The following is a 20,853-nucleotide window of genomic DNA, read 5'->3' on the forward strand; positions in this document are numbered from 1 at the left end:
CGCCGACGGGGAGCGGGGGCGGCGGGCGGGCGGGCGGCCTGACGCGAGGGGGCGCAGGGAGCCGCGTCGGCGTCGCGGGGCGCGGGCGATTCGAGGCCGACGCATCGGCGCGTGCGCGCGCCGGCGGTGTGTCCGCGTTAGAGGGGAGTGACGCGTGCGCGTTCACGCGCGCCCGGGATAGCGGTAAGAAGCGCAGGGAGGCCTGAAGGGGGTGGGGGGTGGAGAGGCGAGCTGGAGGAGGGGTGGGGAAGTGGCGCCTGCGCAGTGCGCCTCGGAGGAGCTGTGTGTATGTGAGAGTCTGACGGGTTCAAAATGGCGGCGGCTGCTTCAGCGGCTCCTCCTGTGTGAGGGAAACAACACCCCTCCCCGGCAGCGGCGGCGGCGGCGGCGGCTCTCGGAGCACCTTCCCAGCGGCTGGGCCTGTCGCTGCTCTGTCTTTCCTGGGCAGGGGGCGCTCCGGGAGGAGGGGCAACGCCAGGGGGCCCATCCCTCGGAATCCCTCTTCTGCGACTGGGGAGTAGCCGGGGGCTCGTCCCGCAGCGCGGAGCCGGAGCTGAGGGGGAGACGCGAGGGGAGCCAGGGCCCCCATCCCGGCGCGCCGCGCCGCTCCCGCCCTGTCCGCCCCCCGGGGCCGGGGCCCGCGTTCCGGGGGGCCGGGGCGGCGCGGGGAGCCTCGGGCCGGCCGGTCTCAGCTGATCGGCCGCTGCTCTCGGAGGCGACCAGCTCCTGCTGGCCGAGGGCACGGCGAGGAGGGCGCTCCCTGCGGCCGGGGCCGGCCCGGGGCTCGGGCCCGGGCTGCTGACCGCTGGCCTGGGGGAGGCGGGGGCGCCCCGGGCTCGGCGCCGTGGGGTCGCGCTCCCCTCTCCTGACGCCCCCGACTCCCGGTCTCCAAAGCCAGAGGAGGAGGTTTGATTCAGCAACTGTTTGCTCCCTTTTCCTGGTCGCTCTGACCCTCTCTGGATACTGGGTTGATCCACGGAAAAACCGAAGACGACGTTTGGGATTTAATTATTCCTCTCAGCTTTGGAATCTTTTACTTCTCACTTGGACAAGAACTCAAGAGCAGAATCTCCGGTGAGTTTCCCCCTCCCCCCATCATTTGGAAGTTTGGTTGACTGTGTTATCCAAAGACTGAATGCAAAGTTTCTATTTCTTTTTCCGATGGGTGAACCATTGAAACGCCTTTTCCTGGGGGAGCCCAGCGAGATTCGCCCTTTTTCCTCTCCGGCCCTGGCTGCTCCATGCCTGGGCGGTCGTCGCCCAGGGGGTGCAAGCACGGTTTCCCTCCCGACTTCGGGCCAGGGCTTCCTCCAGGAGGGCTCTGCCACCAACTGCTCTCGCAAACTGTGTCATCGGGTCCTCTGGTCTCGTAGCAGTTTTGAAAGGATGCTGTTAACGTGGCTGTAATGTAGTGACAAAAACGGGGGGAACCTGCGTTCTCAATGGAAGCCATTATCCACGAGAATATTTAGAAAAAAGGAAACCCTTTCTTGGTATTACAGATTGACCGTCGCGCCGGCCGGTCTTTTATTGAATTTTTGGACAAGATGTATTTTCCTCGTATCCATAGATGCAATCGTTTATTTTATTACTTTATCCAAAAAGATCAGATGGAATTTTGGTCCTTGATTTGCACCTCTGAAATTTGTTTCAGAGTTGTGCACATCTTGTGTCGGGGTGGAGGGTGAATTTGGGAATAAGATCCGGGGAGTCTAGAAAGGAAGGCGACGATTGTGCACGGCCTTACAGGAGGGGTATGGGAAATTGTTTTGGGGTCATTTAAATCCTAATTTTTTGTCCTGTTTTTACATAGTCAGTCTGCCCTTCTTTCCTTTAGTTTCTGATTACCGGTGAGAGAGAACTAATTTGGTTAGGATCTGGATTAATTCAGTGGTGCTTCACCTGGTCAGCTCTCTGGAGATAAAAGTCCTGGGCTTTTTTTTTTTTTTTTTCTTGCTGATGCTGCCACGAAGGGGATCCTTGCTAGTTGTAATCCTGTGGGGAGAAACTGGTGGTGTGGCCCTTCCACAAGGAACTGAAACCAACATCTCGTTTCGTCTAGGCCTCCGACAGTTGTAATGTGATTAATGTTGAACATGACATGGAACCACTTGCCCAAGAGCAGAAAGGTCCCAAACTCATGAAGAGGAACCTGATTTTTCAGAGAGCCTTTAACACTTACCTTAAATACTCCTTTCCGTGAACAGAAAGCACAAGTTTGAGAATGAGTTCTCATTTCTGCTTGTATCATTATTCTTTAGTGTTGCAATCTGGTTCCTAAGGAGGAAGAGGAAGGCAGCCCTGGAGTGGTTTCTTTACAGTAATTTCAACAGAGGAGTAAGAGATGGAACCCGAAGAAGAAAGGATTCGTTACAGCCAGAGATTGGTTAGTATTTTCTCCCCCCACCACACCCTCCAGTTTTGAAGTAGGATAACTATTTTGTTTCCAGTTGTGAATACACTGTGAATCTGTGATTAAAACTTTTCGGGTGACTTTTCTGTGCACCAGAGGAGGGGGAAAGGTGTATTAATATCGAATTTGGCTTTTGGCCAAAAATATTTTATATTTTATATATTTATCTTGTTTGGAAATGGAGTTATATGTAGCCTTTAGCTTTTATAGAAACCATTGTATACCAAAGGATTTTGTAGATTACAATGTGACAAAGATTCCTGATTTTACAGTACTGACATTGTAATACATCTGATTAAGTTAGATTAGAATATAAATTTTTGGGGCAAATCTGTTTGGGGAAGGATAGTTCAATACGTTTTTTAAGATTTTGTTGTCCCAGGATTTGTGACTTTGAGCTGGGGAGAACTATGGATTATTTTCTTTTATTTTATAAATTAACACTTTGGTAGCTTTGAAGGGTTGTTGGGATTGATTGAAGACAAGTAGGTAGAATACTGGATGCTGATAAAGTTCTGTATTTTGGGAGGAATGTGTGAGATAGATCTTGTTGAAAGAAATTTTAGACATGATTTGAAAGGATTAGCTTATATCTGTATATGAACACTTGGATCCTTTAAGCCATGCTTTCCTCTTAAGGTTTCCCTATTGGAGTTTTAAGAATTCAATTTTTGTTTTTCTTAGCCAAAGAGAGCTTTATTAATAGTCTCACAGTATTAATAAAAATTTGAATTTGTGTTTGAAGAATGGGCTATGAGGAAAGCCACAGAATTGTATGTAGTATGTGAAATTTGCTGAACTGAAAGGCCTAGAAGATTACTAAAGGAATTTATGGTGGTTTTATTTGGCTCTGCATTTTAGACTGAATTTAGGAGAAAAAGAATGATTCTCTAATACATTTTCTAGTGATCCTTACTCTTTTTGAGAAAAGGCTTCTTTATTATTTATTTATCTTTATTGAAATCGAGTCTCACTCTGTCACCCACGCTTGGAGTGCAGTGGCGTGATCTGAGCTCACCACAGCCTCCACCTCCCAGGTTCAAGTGATCCTCCTGCCTCAGCCTCGAAAGTAGCTGGGACTGTAGGCACATGCCACCATGCCCAGCTAATTTTTGTATTTTTAGTAGAGAACAGGGTTTTACCATGTTGGCCAGGATGATCTCGATCTGACCTCGTGATCCACCCACCTTGGCCTCCCAAAGTGCTGGGATTACAGACGTGAGCCACCGTGCCTGGCCATGGCCTATTTTTTATTTTTATTTTTATTTATTTATTTTTTGAGACAGAGTCTGTCTCTGTTGCCCAGGCTGGAGTGCAGTGGCACGATCTCTGCTCATTGCAAGCTCTGCCTCCCGGGTTCACGCCATTCTCCTGCCTCAGCCTCCTGAGTAGCTGGGACTACAGGCACCCGCCACCACACCCGGCTAATTTTTTGTACTTTTAGTAGAGATGGGGTTTCACCGTGTTTGCCAGGATGGTCTCGATCTCCCGACCATGTGATCTGCCCGCCTCGGCCACCCAAAGTGCTGGGATTACAGGCATGAGCCACTGCATCTGGCCTTTTATTTTTATTTTTATAGACAGGATCTTGCTCTGCCCAGGGTGAAGTTCAGTGGTGTGATCATAACTCACTGTAGCCTCAAATTCCTAGGCTCAAGCAATCTTCCATTCCAGCCTCCTGAGTAGCTGGGACTATAGGCGTGTGCCACCATTCCAGGCTAATTTTCAGATATTTTTTTTTTTTTTCTTAGTGACAGGGTCTTGCTATGTTGCCCACACTAGTCTTGAACTCCTGGCCTCAAGCGATCCTCCCACCTTGGCATCCCAAAGTGCTGGGATTACAAGCGTGAGCCACCGCGCCCAGCCGAGATTATAATTCTTTATCTCTAACTTTGTAGAAATTAAGCATATCCGTAGTAGAATGTTGTATCGTTGGGATTTATTTTTATTTTTACATTTCTTGAATTTAACTTTTCTTTGGGAACAGAAAAAGAGATGACGCCATAAAACTCCTTTCCCAGGTAGTTATTGCTATATGGAATTCACTTTTATCATGTCAAGTTGTTAGGGTTGTTAGGTAGATATCTAAGGAATTTTGCAGTCCAGACTTTAAAGGAAGAGCCTTTCTAGCAAGCAAAACTTTTAACTTTTTTGTTTTTGAGACGGAGTTTCACTCTTGTCACCCAGGCTGGTGTCCAATGGCACTATCTCTGCTTACTGCAACCTCTTCCTCCTGGGTTCAAGTGATTCTCCTGTCAGCCTCCCGAGTAGCTGAGATTACAGGTGCCTACCACCACACCTGGCTGATTTTTGTATTTTTAGTGAAGACTGGGTTTCACCTTGTTGGCCAGGCTGGTCTCGAACTCCTGACCTCAGGTGATCCGCCTGTCTCGGCATCCCAAAGTGCTGGGATTACAGGCGTGAGCCACTGGACCCGGACTTTTGAGTTTTGTTGTTGTTTGTTTGTTTGCTTTGAGACCGAGTCTCGCTCTGTTGCTCAGGCTGGAGTGCAATGGTGCCATCAGGGCTCACTGCAACCTCTGGCTCCCGGGTTCAGGTGATTCTCCTGCCTCAGCCTCCCGAGTAGCTGGGACTACAGGTGCCCACCACCACACCCAGCTAATTTTTGTATTTTTAGTAAAGATGGGAGTTTCACCATGTTGGCCAGGCTGGTCTCGAACTCCTGACCTCAAATGATCCACCCACATCGGCCTCTCTAAGTGCTGGGATTACAGGTGTGAGCCACCATGCCCAGCTTCACTTTATTTTTATTTTTATATATATCTTTGGAGACGGAGTCTCACTCTGTTACCCAGACTGGAGTGCAGTGGCACGATCTTGGCTCACTGCAACCTCTGCCTCCCAGGTTCAAACGATTCTCCTGCCCCAGCCTCTCAAGTAGCTGCGATTACAGGCGCCTGCCACCATGCCCGGCTAATTTTTTTGTATTTTTAGTTGAGACGGGGTTTCACTATATTGGCCAGGCTGGTGTCGAACTCCTGACCTCAGATGATCACCCACCTCGGCCTCCCAAAAGTGCTGGGATTACAGGTGCGAGCTACTGCGCCTGGCCCGCCTTTTTTTTTTTTTTTTTTTTTTTTTTGTAAAACAAGGTAGGGAGGAGTAGTGGGAAAGAGAGTCAAGTACTCTTTTGTCTTGGCAAGATTTTTTTTTTCTTTTTTTCTTTAAGTTGTAAGGTGATTGCTACTTGTTGCATACATTAACCCTTAACTAGCATATGTTTTCTTTTGTTTAATGTGCTATCTTAGCAGTGTTTGTATAAGAGGACACATTATATCATTATATATTTGGAGATAACTTTCTTTTTCTTTCTTTCTTTTTTTTTTTTTTTTTTTTTTTTTGAGACGGAGTCTCGCTCAGTCGCCCAGGCTGGAGTGCAGTGGCACGATCTTAGCTCACTGCAACCTCCGCCTTCCGGATTCACGCCATTCTCCTGCCTCATACTCCAGAGTAGCTAGGGCTACAGGCGCCTGCCGCCACGCCCGGCTAATTTTTTTTTGTATTTTTTTGTAGAGATGGGGTTTCACCATGTTAGCCAGGATGGTCTCGACCTCCTGACCTCGTGATCCACCTGCCTCGGCCTCCCAAAGTGCTGGGATTACAGGCTTGAGCCACCGCACCCGGCCTGGAGGGAACTTTCTTTTTTTTTCTTTTTCTTTTTTTTTTTTTAATAGGGGTCTCTCTTTGTCGCCCAGTCTAGAGTGCAGTGGCATGATCACAGGTCATTGCAGCCTTGACATCCTGGTCTCAAGTGATCTTCCCACGTCAGCTTCCCAGGTAGCTAGGACTACAGCCCTGTGCCACCATGCCTGGCTAATTTTTGTATTTTTTGTAGAGGTGGGGTTTTGCCATGTTCCCAAGGCTAGTCTTGAACTCCTGGGCTCAAACGATCTGCCCACCTTGGCCTCCCAACAAGTCATTTTTTGAAAAAAAAAAAAAAAAAAAAAAAAAAAAATCAGAAATAACTGGTTAAGGGCTGGGTGTGGTGGCTCACACCTGAAATCCCATCACTTTGGGAGGCCTAGGCAGGAGGATCACCTGAGGTCAAGAGTTTGAGACCAGCCTGGCCAACATGGTGAAACCCCATCTCTACTAAAAATACAAAAATTAGCTGGGCACTGGGGGTGGTGGTGCGTGCCTGTAATCCCAGCTACTTGGGAGGCTGAGGCAGGAGAATCGCTTGAACCTGGGAGGTGGAGGTTGCACTGAGCAGAGATTGCGCCACTGCACTCCAGCCTGGGCAACAGAGTGAGACTCCGTCTCAAAAAAAAAAAAAAAAAAAATTAGCCGGGCATGGTATAGGGCACCTGTAATCCCAGCTACTCAGGAGGCTAAGTCAGGAGAATCATTTAACCTGGAGGCAGAGGTTGCAGTGAGCTGAGGTCGCACCATTGCACTCCAGCATGGGTGACTGAGTGAGGCTCCACCTCAAAAAAAAAAAAAAAAAAAAAAGGCCAGGCGCAGTGTCTCATACCTGTAATCCCAGCACTTTGGGAGGCTGAGGCGGGCAGATCACCTGAGGTCGGGAGATCGAGACCAGCCTGACACAACATGGAGAAACCCCGTCTTTACTGAAAATACAAAATTAGCCGAGCATGGTGGTACATGCCTGTAATCCCAGCTACTCAGGAGGCTGAGGCAGGAGAATCGCTTGAACCTGCGAGACAGAGCTTGCGCTGAGCCGAGATCATGCCGTTGCACTCCAGCCTGGGGAACAAGAGCAAAACTCTGTCTCAAAAAAAAAAAAAAAAGGAATAACTAGTTTAAAAAAATTGTCTTTTGCCAGTTGTGGTGACTCACGCCTATACTCCCAGCACTTTAGGAGGCCAAGGAAGGAGGATCCCTTGAGCCCAGGAGTTCGAGACCAGTCTGGGCAACATAGACCCCCGTTTCTCACACAAAGATTGTTTTTTGGCTGGGTGCGGTTGCTTACGCCTGTGATCGCAGGACTTTGGGAGGCTGAGGCTGGTGGATCACCTGAGGTCAGGAGTTTGAGACCAGCCTGACCAACAAGGTGAAACCCTGTCTCTACTAAAAATACAAAAATTAGCTGGGTGTGGTGGCAGGCGCCTGTAGTCCCAGCTACTCAGGAGGCTCAGACAGGAGAATTGCTTGAACCCGGGAGGTGGAGGTTGCAGTGAGCTGAGATCACACCACTGCACTCCAGCCTGGGCGACAGAGTGAGACTCCGTTTCCAAAAAAAAAAAAAAAAAAAAAATTTTTTTTTTTGCCAAGCTTCATTATTTACCTATTACGTGTGGAAAAGAAATGCACCTTTGAAGATGGTGTATATGTGTAGATCTGGAACATAAGCTACACTTTCTGGAACTTGGAACTAGAATATTTTGCAGTGTTGGAGTTGAACAGCTAGGAAATGACAAGGGTGGATAAACAATGTTTGGCTTCTCTTAAGCAAGACTTAATTTTTTTTTAGGTAATGAAAATATTAGTACTTTTGTATATAGATTGCCAGAACAAAGCCAGATCTCTGAGGCAAGTTTGTATACCTGAGAAGGTACTCAAGTGGGAGGGATAGAAGCTTCCTTTTGATGCTGGGATGGGTTGTTCTGAGGTAAAAATGATTTATTTCTGTATTTCTTTTTCTTTTTGGAGACAGGGTCTCTGTTGCCCAGGCTAGAGTGCAGTGGTGTGATCATACCTCATTGTAGCCTCAATTGCCTGGCTCAAGTGGCCCTCCCATCTCAGCATGTAGCTGGGACTACAGGCATGCATGTGCCACCATGCCTGGCTAATTTTTAATTTTTTCTGTAAAGGCAGGCTCTCCCTGCTCAGGCTGGTCTGGTTTTTTTTTTTGCTCAGTCTGGTCTTGAACTCCCAGACTCAAGTGATCCACCTTGGCTTCCCAAAGTGCTGGGATTACAGGTGTGAGCCACTATGCCTGGTGTGCTTGTCAATCTTGATGAAATTTAGAGTTTTTAGCACTTTCACCTAGCAAAAAAAATAAAAAGAAATTGAGAGTTTTTCTAAAAGATGTTATTATGTTATTGCATATTCAATCCTGTTAACCTGTCTTACATATAATTATGAAATAGCTAAATCATTTATCTCTTGCAAGGAACTGGGGCCACCGAAACTCTGGCAATAGTCTCACCTTTCCTTGGGTTACCTTTGAAAGTGCCTCCCCAAATTCAGCAGCGATTACCAGATTATCTTTTTTTAATTAATTAATTAATTTTATTTTTTTGAGATGGAGTTTTGCTCTTGTTGACGAGGCTGGAGTGCAGTGACGCAACCTGGGCTCACTGCAACCTCCCCCTCCTGGGTTCAAGCGATTCTCCTGCTTCAGCCTCTGAGTGGCTGGGATTACAGGCATGCACCACCATGCCTGGCTAATTTTGTATTTTTGGTAGAGACGGGGTTTCACCATGTTAGCCAGGCTGGTTTCAAACTCCCGACCTCAGGCAGGCGATCTGCCTGCCTCGGCTTCCCAAAGTGCTGGGATTACAGGTGTGAGCCACCACACCTGGCCTTTTTTTTTTTTTTTTTTTTTTTTTTAAGGCAGGATCTTGCTCTGTTGCCCAGGCCGGAGTGCAATGGCATTACCATTGCAGCATCAGCCTCCCCAAGTGATCCTCTTACCTCAGCCTCCTGAGTGGCTGGGACCACAGATACATGCCACCACACCTGGCTTATTTTTAAAATCTTTCTAGAGACAGGTTTTCACTGTGTTGTTCAGGCTGGTCTCGAACTCCTGGGCTAAGTGATCCTCTCTCCTGCCTGGAGGCCTCTCCAGCCTCCCCTGGTCCTGGGATTATAAGTGTGAGCCACTGTGCCTGGCCCCGTTCCCACTCTGAGATCTTTCTGACTGAGAATGGACTAGATAAAATAGAATATTTATTTTAAGCCTTTTTTTTTCTAGTATGAAAGTACAATGTTAACTAGAAAAAATTATATGTGGTCTACATTGTTGAATTAGTTTATTTCTAATTATTTTATGAGATTTAGTCTTTAGTCTGTGTTGGTAGAGAGCACACTGTTCTCATTGTTGCGGCCTCCCTCCTAATAATGTAGGAAAAACTTGACCATTTTTGGGTGATTCAAAAATGCAGATAATGACAGAACTAATTTTTTATTCTTATATATCAGTCTTCCACAGCAAGCTATATTTTGGGCCCCTAGAATGAGGATTAAATTTAAGCCCTATTATTTTCTGTTGTTTTATTTTGCTGAGCACTAATCACTACTGTACTTTGTGTATAGCTTTCCACTACAGTATAAGCTTCTTGAGAGTGGAGGCTTTTTGTTTATGCTATGTGCTAGATGTTTCAAATAGGGCCTAACACATAGCAAGTGCTGAATAAGTATTTGTTGATATTGTTGAAAGCCTGGATATATGTTCTTCTTTGCTACCAATTTTCTTGAATGCTAGGAGTAAGCCACTAGAGTGGAGGAGGTTCTGGATGCAGTGGCTCTCACCTGTGGTCCCAGCTATTCAGGAGGTTGAGGCAGAAGTATCATTTGAGCCCAGGGGCTTAAGGCTGTGGTGAGCTATGACTGTGCCAGTGCACTCCAGCTTGGGCTACAGAGCAAGACCCTGTCTCTAAAAAAATGAATAAATTAGAATGGAGGACACTTTGGCAGGTAGGGATGAGGAGGATATCTGGATATTGGGTCTTGCAGTGTAGATAAGAAACAGAGACCTAAACTATAACAAATAAAAATGTATGTGTAGCACACATGTCAGACTACCACATTGATGATAGTTGGTATTTGGACCATTTAGAACAAATAATAAAGTATCTAGTTGACTTTAAAAGTTTAGTCTGGCCAGGTACAGTGGCTTAGGCCTGTAATCCCAGCACTTTGGGAGACCAAGGCGAGTGGAATGCTTGACGTCAGGAGTTCAAGACCAGCCTGACCAACATGGTGAAACCCTGTCTCTACTAAAAATACAAAAATTAGCCGGGCGTAGGCCGGGCGCGGTGGCTCACGCCTGTAATCCCAGCACTTTGGGAGGCTGAGGTGGGTGGATCACAAGGTGAGGAGATCGAGACCATCCTGGCTAACACAGTGAAACCCCGTCTCTACTAAAAATACAAAAAATTAGCCGGGCGTGATGGTGGGCGCCTGTAGTCCCAGCTAGTCAGGAGGCTGAGGCAGGAGAATGGTGTGAACCCGGGAGGCAGAGCTTGCAGTGAGCCGAGATCACACCACTGCACTCCAGTCTGGGTGACAGAGCGAGACTCCATCTCAAAAAAAAAAAAAAAAAAAAAAAAAGCCGGGCGTAGTGGCACATGCCTGTAATCCCAGCTACCCAGGAGGCTGAGACAGGAGAATCACTTGAACTCGGGAGGCAGAGGATGCTGTAAGTCGAGATGGTGCCACTGCACTTCAGCCTGGGCGACAGAGACTCTGTCTCAAAAAAAAAAATTAAAAAAATTAAAGTTTAGTCTGAATTTTAAGCTCTTTTATTCTTTTTTTTTTTTTCTTTTGTGAGACAGTTTCACTGTGGTCACTCAGGCTGGAGTGCAATGGTGCAATCTCTGCTCACTGCAACCACCGCCTCCTGGGTTCAAGCGATTCTTCAGCCTCAGCCTCCCTAGTAGCTGAGATTACAGGCGCCCGCCACCCCACCTGGCTAATTTTTGTATTGTTTTAGTAGAGGCAGGGTTTCACCATGTTGGTCAGGCTGGTCTCAAATTCCTGACCTCCAGTGATCCGCCCACTTCAGCCGCCCAAAGTGTTGGGATTACAGGCGTGAGCCACCACACCCAGCCTTAAGCTCTCCTGTTCTAATCCTGTCCTAAACTGTGCCTAGGTTTTGCTGACCTTTAGACAGCCTTAAAGCTGTGAAGTTGCAAGCGATGATGTTTGTGTTATTCTCAGGTCTTGGTTTTGGTTATTAAGTTGAGGAATTGATACATTATGTATATCATGTAGATAGACATACATTCTTTGTATCTTTCTATTTTGGGGGGGGTAATGGACACCCTTGATTAGGTTTCATTAATTTTCTCTGTTTATCTCACTTTTGGAATAATACTTTATTTTTGCATTGCACTTTCACATCAAAAAGGGTAAAAATTCAGTAAACATTTATTATATGCCAGATAGTAGGCTAGGTTCTTTCATATATATTACCTTATTTAATTCTCAAAACAACCCTGTAAGGTCGATGGTATCGTTTTAAACCTTGATTTTTTTTTTTTTAATTATGGAGAGAGAGGCCCAGGGAGGGGCCATGACGTGCCCAAGATCACAGAGTTGGTAAGAGGTGAAACCAGACCTTGAACTCAGATACCCTGACTCCAAACTCCCAGGTTTCTTCTCTCATACCATCCAACGTCTCTTATGTACTTTATACAGAAAACAGGCCGGGTGCAGTGGCTCACACCTGTAATCCCAGCACTTTGCGAGGCCGAGGCGGGCAGATCACCTGAGGTCAGGAGTTCAAGACCAGCCTGGCCAACATGATGAAACCCCATCTCTACTAAAAATACAAAATTAGCTGGGCATGGTGATGCACGCCTGTAGTCCCAGCTACTCGGGAGGCTGAGGCGGGAGAATCGCGTGAACCCGGGAGGTGGAGGTTGCAGTGAGCTGAGATCGCACCATCGCACTCCAGCCTGGGTGACAAGAGTGAAACTCTGTCTCAAAAAAAAAAAAAAACAAAATAATAATAATAATAATAACCACTCTTACTCCACTGTGTGTAGGCTGAGTACTTTCTCTCTTTTGAGGCTACTGTAATATTTTCTTTTCTTTTTTTTTTGAGATGGAGTTTCGCTCTTGTCACCCAGGTTGGAGTGTAGTTGTGCAATCTTGGCTCACTGCAACCTCTGCCTCCCAGGTTCAGGCGATTCTCCTGCCTCAGCCTCCTTAGTAGCTGGGATTACAGGCATGTGCCACCACGCCTGGCTAATTTTTTGTATTTTTAGTAGAGATGGGGTTTTACCATATTGGCCAGGCTGGTCTGGAACTCCTGACCTCAGGTGATCCACTTGCCTTGGCCTCCCAGAATGCTGAGATTACAGGCATGAGCCACCACTCCCCGCCTACTTTAACATTTTCTTGCTAACGTCTGTTTGCTTAACATCCTGAATTAGACAGCTATAAATATTTGATAGCCAGTGTTTGATTATGTTTCAAACAAAGATGGCACATTCTTTTCATGAACTTTGGCACATTCTTTTCATGAACTTTGAACTTATTGCACTTGATCTGTTAAAACAGCAGTATTGTGCAGTTTGTGTGTATATCAAGGCTTTTATTTATGTATGTCACTCATATCCTTGTTTTCTGTTTTAAATTTTAGGTTCTTGGGGTTTTTCTCTGTCTGTGAGTACTTGGTAAAAAGTTAAACCCTAAAGATAAAAGGCAGCAAATAGTGACCAAACGAATGTTTTTGGCAAATACATTGGTGAAGGCCTCCTTCAGGTAGGTAGAGAGGAGGAGGGAAGAGGGTGGCCTTTCAGGTGGTAAAGACAGCATAAGCTTTATACTACTACTATAAGGCCTATTCTGTGGATCTCTGATAGATGAGCAGTACTGAAGTAGGTGGTGTCTTTTGAGGGGCACTGCTGATAACGTTGGGTAGAAATTTTAAACAACTTTGAAAGCCAAGTACGGACAAAGCCATTAGAAGTTTTGTTTTTTGGATATGGAGTCTCACTGTGATGCCCAGGCTAGAGTGCAATGGCACGATCTCGGCTCACTGTAACCTACGCTTCCCGGGTTCAAGTGATTCTCCTGCCTCAGCGTCCCGAGTAGCTGGGATTACAGGCACGCACCACCACGCCTGGCTAATTTTTTGTATTTTTATTAGAGATGGGGTTTCACCATTATTGGCCAGGCTGGTCTGGAACTCCTGACCTCAAATGATCCACCTGCCTCGGCCTCCCAAAGTGCTGGGATTATAGACATGAGCCACTGCGCCCAGCTGGTTTGTTTTTAATACAACAGTGATTTGGCCAAAGTGGCATTTTGGGAGTAATGTCTCCAGTTTCAGGTCAGGGAATGGTCTAGAAGGATATTCAAATAGCTTACCTTTTGAGGTGACAGGAACCCTGAACTCTTAATCTTAAGGCAGTGGTTTTCAAAGTGTAGGTCTCTCATTAGCAGCATGAGCATTAACTGGGTGTCTGGGAACATGTTAGAATGCAAATTCTTGGGCCCCACCCCAAACTTACTGAACTAGAAACTCTGGAGTTGGGGCCCAGCAATCTGCATTTTAACAAGGCAGGTGATTTTGATCCATGCATAAGTTTTGAGAACCATTGCTGTAGGTTATAGGTAGAAATGGAAAGGAAGAGATATAAGCAAGACACATTGGCAGTGAAGGACTGACTAAACTTTGTAACTGATGGATAGCAGCATGTTATGATAGAGAAGAGTACTTAATTGGGGATGTTGAGCCTTGAGTTTTAGTATCAAGTCTCTTACCAATTGTGCTTTTATTTGTATTTATTTATTTATTTTTTGAGAGGGAGTTTCGCTTTTGTTGGCCAGGCTGGAGTGTAATGGTGCTATCTCGGCTCAGAGCAATCTCTGCCTTCCGGGTTCAAGCACTTCTCCTGCCTCAGCCTCCCTGGTAGCTGGGATTACAGGCGTGCGCCACCACACTGGGCTAATTTTGTGTTTTTTTAGTAGAGATGGTGTTTTACCATGTTGGTCAGGCTGGTCTCAAACTCCTGACCTCAAGTGATCCACCCGCCTTGGCCTCCCGAAGGGCTGGGATTACAGGTGTGAGCCACCGTGCCTGGCCTATTTTTATTTTTTGTTTTGAGACAGAATCTTACTCTGTTGCCCAGGCTGGAGTGCAGCGGCCTAGTCTCTGCTCACTGTAACCTCTGTCTCCTGGGTTCAAATGATTCTTCTGTCTCAGCCTCTCGAGTAGCTCGGATTGCAGGCTCCCACCACCACACCTGGCTAATTTTTGTATTTTTAGTAGAGACAGGGTTTTGCCACGTTGGCCAGTCTGGTCTTGAACTCCTGATCTCAGGTGATCTGCCCGCCTCGGCCTCCCAAAGTGCTAGGATTACAGGCGTGAGCCACCATGCCCGGCACCAACTGTGGTTTTAAACAAGAAAACTGACCTGTCCTTGTCGAAGTTGTACAGTGTGCTTTCTAAGGACTTTTAAGGCAAAGACAAATGAAATATTAAGGTCGACTTTGGGATTTAGCTTGGATTACCAGGAAGACCAGGGGAAAGCTTTTTGAAACTGTGAGGAGAGAATATGAGTGGATGAGGCTTTAGACAGTTGGAGATACTAGAAGATTTATTTAAAGCAGTTTCTCAACTGGGGATGATTTTGCCCCCAAGGAAACATTTAGCAGTGGACATTTCTGGTGGTCAGACTGGGGTAGTGCTACTGGTATTTAATGAGTAGAGGCTAAGGATGCTGCTAAAGCATTCTGCAGTGCACAGGACAGCCCTAACTACAATGAATTAACAGGTCCAGAATGTCAATAGTCTGAGTTTGACAAACGCTGATATAAAGGGAAATACCCAGTAGATAGGTTGCGTGTTTCCATCCTGATTATCTGCTATTCATTTTATAATTTTATTTTTTAAATATTTATTTACTTAGTTTTGAGACAGAGTCAATCTGTTGCCGAGGCTGGAATGTAGTGGTGCGATCTCGGCTCACTTAAACCTCTGCCTCTTGGGTTCAAGTGATTCTGCTGCCTCAACCTCCTGAGTAGCTGGGATTACAGGTATGCGTCACCATGCCCAGCTAATTTTTATATTTTTAGTGGAGATAGGATTTCGCCATGTTGACTAGGCTGGTCTCGAACTTCTGACCTCAGGTGATCCACCCGCTTCAGCCTCCCAAAATTCTGGGATTACAAGTGTGGGCCACCTCGCCTGGCCTTGAATTTTAGATAAATCTAACACAAAACATCTCAAAAGCAGTCTCACATTGTGTTTCCCACATCATGCTTTGCAAAAGTAAGCATGAAGCCCTTTTTCTGTTGTTGAATTTTCACAAAACTAACTTCATGGTCATGACAATTCTCAACCCAGTTGCATATTTTCTTTACTCCTTTTAACATATGCAAAGATCAACTTATTTCAGTAACATAAGCATTCACTGTCTAGACATCAATCATTAAGCTACAGCAGATAAGATTTTCTTGTTTTTTCCCCCGAGACGGAGTTTCACTCTTGTTGCCCAGGCTGGAGTGCAATGGCGCGATCTCGGCTCACCACAACCTCCGCCTTCTGGGTTCAAGTGATTCTCCTGCCTCAGCCTCCTGAGTAGCTGGGATTACAGGTATGCACCACCCTGCCCAGCTAATTTTGTATTTTTAGTAGAGAAAAGGTTTCACCATGTTGGTCGGGATGGTCTCGATCTCTTGACCTCGTGATCCACCTGCCTCGGCCTCCAAAAGTGTTGGGATTACAAGCGTGAGCCACCGCGCCTGGCGCAGATTTCCTTTTGATACTCTCTTTGAAGGATAGGGAAGTGAGATAAAAGTTGTGGTGCTGTTGTGAGCAAATGTTAAAATATTTTTAATTGCCCTGTAGCTGAAGACTGCATGATCACTCTGAAAAACTGCCTCATGAGCTGGTTGTGGCCCTCAGCCTTAATTCATCTCTTTAGATCCTGGATCACAGACGTTAGGAACTTTTTTGTTTGTCAAGGCAGTAATCTGGCTAACTGACTCATTTCTGAAAGTGACCTCAAGATAATATATATTCATAAATGTAGTGATCGTTTTATAGTAGTTTTATAGTTTGCAAAGTACTTCTTTGTCTCTTGTGTCTTTTTGTCATCTTAGTCTTTTGATCATCACCATCTTAGTCTTTTGATCATCATCATTCTTGGGGTTGCCAGAATTTGTGGACAGTGCTACATGTTGGATAATCCCAAAAGTTGCCATTCACATATCTTAATCTATGTGAATAAAGATGCCCTTGGAATTCAACGGTGTACACCCTGTAGAACTATGAACTGATGTTTCTACCCACTACTGAAGTCTAGATTCTAGATAGCTCACCCTATCATACACTTTCATAGTATTCTGTGTTTACCTTTGTTGCCTTTGTGTAACTATAATTAACATTACTAGTATAAGTGTTTGTTTAATATCTGACTTTTTCACCAGGCCAGAAACCTTTTTTGGGGGATAAGGTAAAGGAAAAGTCACACTGCATATTTGCAAGTAGGAGATAAAAGCCCAATCTCATGGATAATAGCACACATTGATTGAATGTATACTATGTGCTTGGTACTGGCATTTTCCATATACTCACTAATTTAATTCTCAAGAACCCTTTGAAATGGATTCTTTGACTCCCATTTTACAGTTTTGGAAACAGATCCAAAGTGCAGTTAAGTGTCTCAGGTTATCCAGTTAAGAGACAGAGCCAGGATTCAAAGTAAACAGTCTGGTGATTCCAGAGCATACTAAGCTATACTGCCTCTTCATCAGCTTTGTTGGGACACAGTTTATAGATGTTTCGCTGATGAATTCAGGGTGTTTCCCAAGTCATCTGTTCTCATTCAGGAGATTCATTCACTTAAACAAACGTTTGTTGAGTGCATATGTTGTACTAAGCATTTTATCTGGGTCTTCTAAATGCTGTGGTTTCAGATAGTGCTGAGTGCTTTGAAGAAATTACGAGGATGATGAGATACTTGTAGGATGGAGAATTCCTTGAGATTGAGTGATCAGTGAAGGCTTCTTGACAAGGTGGCATTTTGTACTGAGACCTGAGTGATGAACAGCCAATCTTGTGGTGTTCAAGGGTTCCAGGGACCAGATCTGGGGCCCTCGGTATAGGGAACAGGCAATGCAAAGCCCTAAGGTAGGAATGAGAAAATAATACTAAGCATTTAACCATGTTCAGATACCATGTCGGGCTCTGGCTTACAGTAATGGATAAGACAGGTATGGTCCCTCTGTCATGGAGCTTCTGGTCTGGTGGAAAAGTCAGACATTAAACAAATACTAGTAATGTTAATTACAGTTACACAAAGGGCTACAAAGGTAAACATAGGCTGCAGTAAGAGTATATGATAGAGTGAGCTAATCTAGACTTCAGTAGTGGATAGAAATATTAGAGAACACTTTCCTGAGAAAGCTTTGAAGTTGAGACCTAAAGGATGACTAGGAGGTAACCAGGCAAAGATGCAGAGTGATTAGCACATGCAGAAACTCTTAAGGTTGGAAAGAATTTGACATGTTTGAGAAACCTGCCAACCAACTAAACAAAACACCAAAAAGCCATTTTAAGTGAAGAGACATAAGTGAAGGAAAGAGTTAAAATCTTGACAAGGTAGACAGGTCAGATCAAATAGGGCATTATCCTGAAGCTATTGGGAAGGCAGAAGTTCAGCAGAGTAGTAATGTGTTTGGACCAATGTCAGTGGTTGCAATGTAGAGAAAGGGTCAGGGAGAGGGCAAGAATAGATTTGGGGAGATTAATTAGGAGGCTGCTATATTGGTTCAGGTAAGACAATGATGTGGTATGGTTGAGTGCTGACAGAACTAGAGAGGAGATTGATTCTATGATTGAGATTCTATGATTGATTCTATGATTGAAAAAATATATATGAAATAGAATCATAGGACTTTTCATTGACTGTTTTGAGGGTCAGTGTAAAGGAGGTAAATATGACTCCCAGGTTTTCCTAGTGCATGGCTTATAATACAGTTCTTTTATTGAAATAGGGTACACTGAAGGAAGAGCAGGTTTGGGGACTGAGCAAAGGAGCATAAGTTCAGTTTTGAGAAAATTTGAAAAGGTTGAATGTGAAGTGCTTGTGAAGTATCACAGTAGAACTGTTGAGTAGGTGATTGGGTATGATTCTGGGTCTAAGGAAGGACTTACTGGCATATGATTGGGTCTTTTTTTTTTTTTTTTTTTGAGAAGGGGTCTCAGCTCTGTCGCCCAGGCTGGAGTGCAGTGGTGCGATTTCAGCTCACTGCAACCCCTGCCTTTCAGGTTCAAGTGATTCTCCTGCCATAGCCTCCTGAGTAGCTTGGCCTACAGGTGCATGCCACCATGGCTGGCTAATTTTTGTATTTTTAGTACTTACTGGGTTTCACCATGTTGGCCAGGCTGGTCTCGAACTCCTGATCTCAAGTGATCTGCCTGCCTTGGCCTCCCAAAGTACTGGGATTACAGGTGTGAGCCACCGCCCCCAGCCCCAAGTATCTTTTCTATTATTTATTTATTTATTTTTTCTTAAGACAGAGTCTAGCTCTGTCCCCCAGGCCGGAGTGCAGTGGTGCCATTCAGCTCACTGCAACCTCCGCCCCACCAGGTTCAAGCGACTCTTGTGCCTCAGCCTCCTGAGCAGCTGGGACTACAGGTGCACGCCACCACACCCAGCTAATGTTTTGTATTTTTAGTAGAGATGGGGTTTCACCATGTTGCTCGGGCTGGTCTCAAACTCCGGAGCTCAGGCAGTCCACCTGCCTCAGCCTCCCAAAGTCTAGGATTGCAGGCGTGAGCCACTGCACCTGGTCTTTTCTATTATTTCTTTTTTTTTTTTTTTTGAGACGGAGTCTCGCTCTGTCGCCCAGGCTGGAGTGCAGTGGCGCAGTCTCGGCTCACTGCAAGCTCCGCCTCCCGGGTTCACGCCATTCTCCTGCCTCAGCCTCTCCGAGTAGCTGGGACTACAGGCGCTCGCCACCACGCCCGGCTAATTTTTTTGTATTTGTAGTAGAGGCGGGGTTTCACCGTGGTCTCGATCTCCTGACCTCGTGATCCGCCCGCCTCGGCCTCCCAAAGTGCTGGGATTACAAGCGTGAGCCACCGCGCCCGGCCCTCTATTATTTCTTAATTTTTTTTTTTTTTTAAGACAGAGTTTTGTGCAGTGGCACGATCTTGACTCACTGCAACCTCTGCCTCCCAGGTTCAAGCGATTTTCCTGCCTCAGCCTCCTGGGTAGCTGGGAATATAGGTGTGTGCCACCACGCCTGGCTAATTTTTGTATTTTTAGTAGAGATGGGGTTTCACCATCTTGGCCAGGCTGGTCTCGAACTCCTGACCTTGTGATCCACCCGCCTCAGCCTCCCAAAGTGCTGGAATTACAGGCCTGAGCCACTGCACCCGGCCTTTTACTTTTATTATTTCTTTTGTTTGTTTGTTTTTGTTTTGTTTTGTTTTGTTTTGAGACAGAGTCTCACTCCGTCGCCCAGGCTGGAGTGCAGTGGCGCCATCTCAGCTCACTGCAAGCTCCACCTCCTGGGTTCATGCCATTCTTCTGCCTCAGCGCCCAGGCATCTATTATTTCTTATGTTGTGCTTTCAAGGCTCTGATTATGGTGTTTCCATCTTCTGTGACTTTCCCACTCTGTAAAGTCACTAGTGGTGTGGGATGGACATTGGACTTCGGTTCATGAGACCTGCTTTTGAATTTCAGCATATAAACTCTGTAATATTACTTAACCTTGATGAACTTTTTCGTTTGTGGAATAGTGAAAAGAAAACTCAACTGTTTGGGGCCAGGTGCGGTGGCTCATGCCTGTAATCTCAGCACTTTGGGAGGCTGAGGTGGGCGGATCATGAGGCCAGGAGATCAAGACCATCCTGGCTAACATGGTGAAACCCTGTCTCTACTAAAAAATGCAAAAAATTAACCAGGCGTGGTGGCGGGCACCTGTAGTCCCAGCTACTCGGGAGGCTGATGCAGGAGAATGGCGTGAACCCGGGAGGTGGAGCGTGCAGTGAGCCAAAATCGCGCCACTGCACTCCAGCTTGGGCGACAGAGTGAGACTGTATCTCAAAAAACAACAACAACAACAACAACAAAATTAGCCGGGCATGGTGGCAGGCACCTGTAATCTCAGCTACTTGGGAGGCTGAGGCAGGAGAATCGCTTGAATCTGGGAGGCGGAGGTTGCAGTAAGCCAAGATCGTGCCACTATGCTCCAGCCTGGGCAACAGAGGGAGACCTTGTCTCAATTAAAAAAAAAAAAAAAAAAAGCTGGGTGTGGTGGCTCACGCCTGTAATCCCAACACTTTAGGAGGCCGAGGCAGGTTGATCACAAGGTCAGCAGTTCAAGACCAGCCTAGCCCATATGGTGAAACCCCGTCTCTGCTAAAAATACCAAAATTAACCGGGAGTGGTGGCAAGTGCCTGTAGTCCCAGCTACTTGGCATGCCGAGGCAGGAGAATTGCTTGAACTGGGGAGACAGAGGTTGCAGTGAGCTGAGATCACGCCTCTGCTCCCCAGCCTGGGCGACAGAGTGAGACTTCATCTCAAAAAAAAAAAAAAAAAGCATGATACTATTTAAATTATTGAGACTCTTAATTTTACTGGTTGGTTAATAATGCATATTTCATGACAGCAAAGTAGAATGTAATAAAATTAATTCACTTCAATGGTTACATGCTGATGGTAATACTATAATTATTATTAGGAAGGTGGTGGTCAGAATACAGTCAAAGAGAAGGGGAGTCAAGGACTAAGAATGTGCTGTATCTAATTGCCCCACTT

The 20,853-nt window shown here is 45.8% G+C and overlaps 1 protein-coding gene across 3 annotated transcripts in view; it reads left to right on the plus strand.

The window, feature by feature from the left end:
- Nucleotides 1-208: 208 nt before the first annotated feature.
- KDM2A (lysine demethylase 2A) overlaps nucleotides 209-20,853 on the plus strand; it is a 148,667-nt gene continuing 128,022 nt past the window's right edge. Inside the window, exons 1-3 of one of the 3 annotated variants that reach the window (XM_030811304.1) lie at nucleotides 209-1,074; nucleotides 2,262-2,386; nucleotides 12,711-12,832. Coding sequence is in view for 2 of the 3 variants with exons in the window: in XM_030811305.1 (XP_030667165.1) it covers nucleotides 2,345-2,386 (42 nt within the window). In the remaining variant the exon portion in view is untranslated. The remainder of the gene's footprint in view (nucleotides 1,075-2,261; nucleotides 2,387-12,710; nucleotides 12,833-20,853) is intronic. The other 2 variants (XM_030811305.1, XM_030811303.1) reach the window with 2 other exon arrangements.

Source organism: Nomascus leucogenys, chromosome 4 (genome assembly GCF_006542625.1).
Source record: "Nomascus leucogenys isolate Asia chromosome 4, Asia_NLE_v1, whole genome shotgun sequence".
Lineage (NCBI taxonomy): Eukaryota > Metazoa > Chordata > Mammalia > Primates > Hylobatidae > Nomascus > Nomascus leucogenys.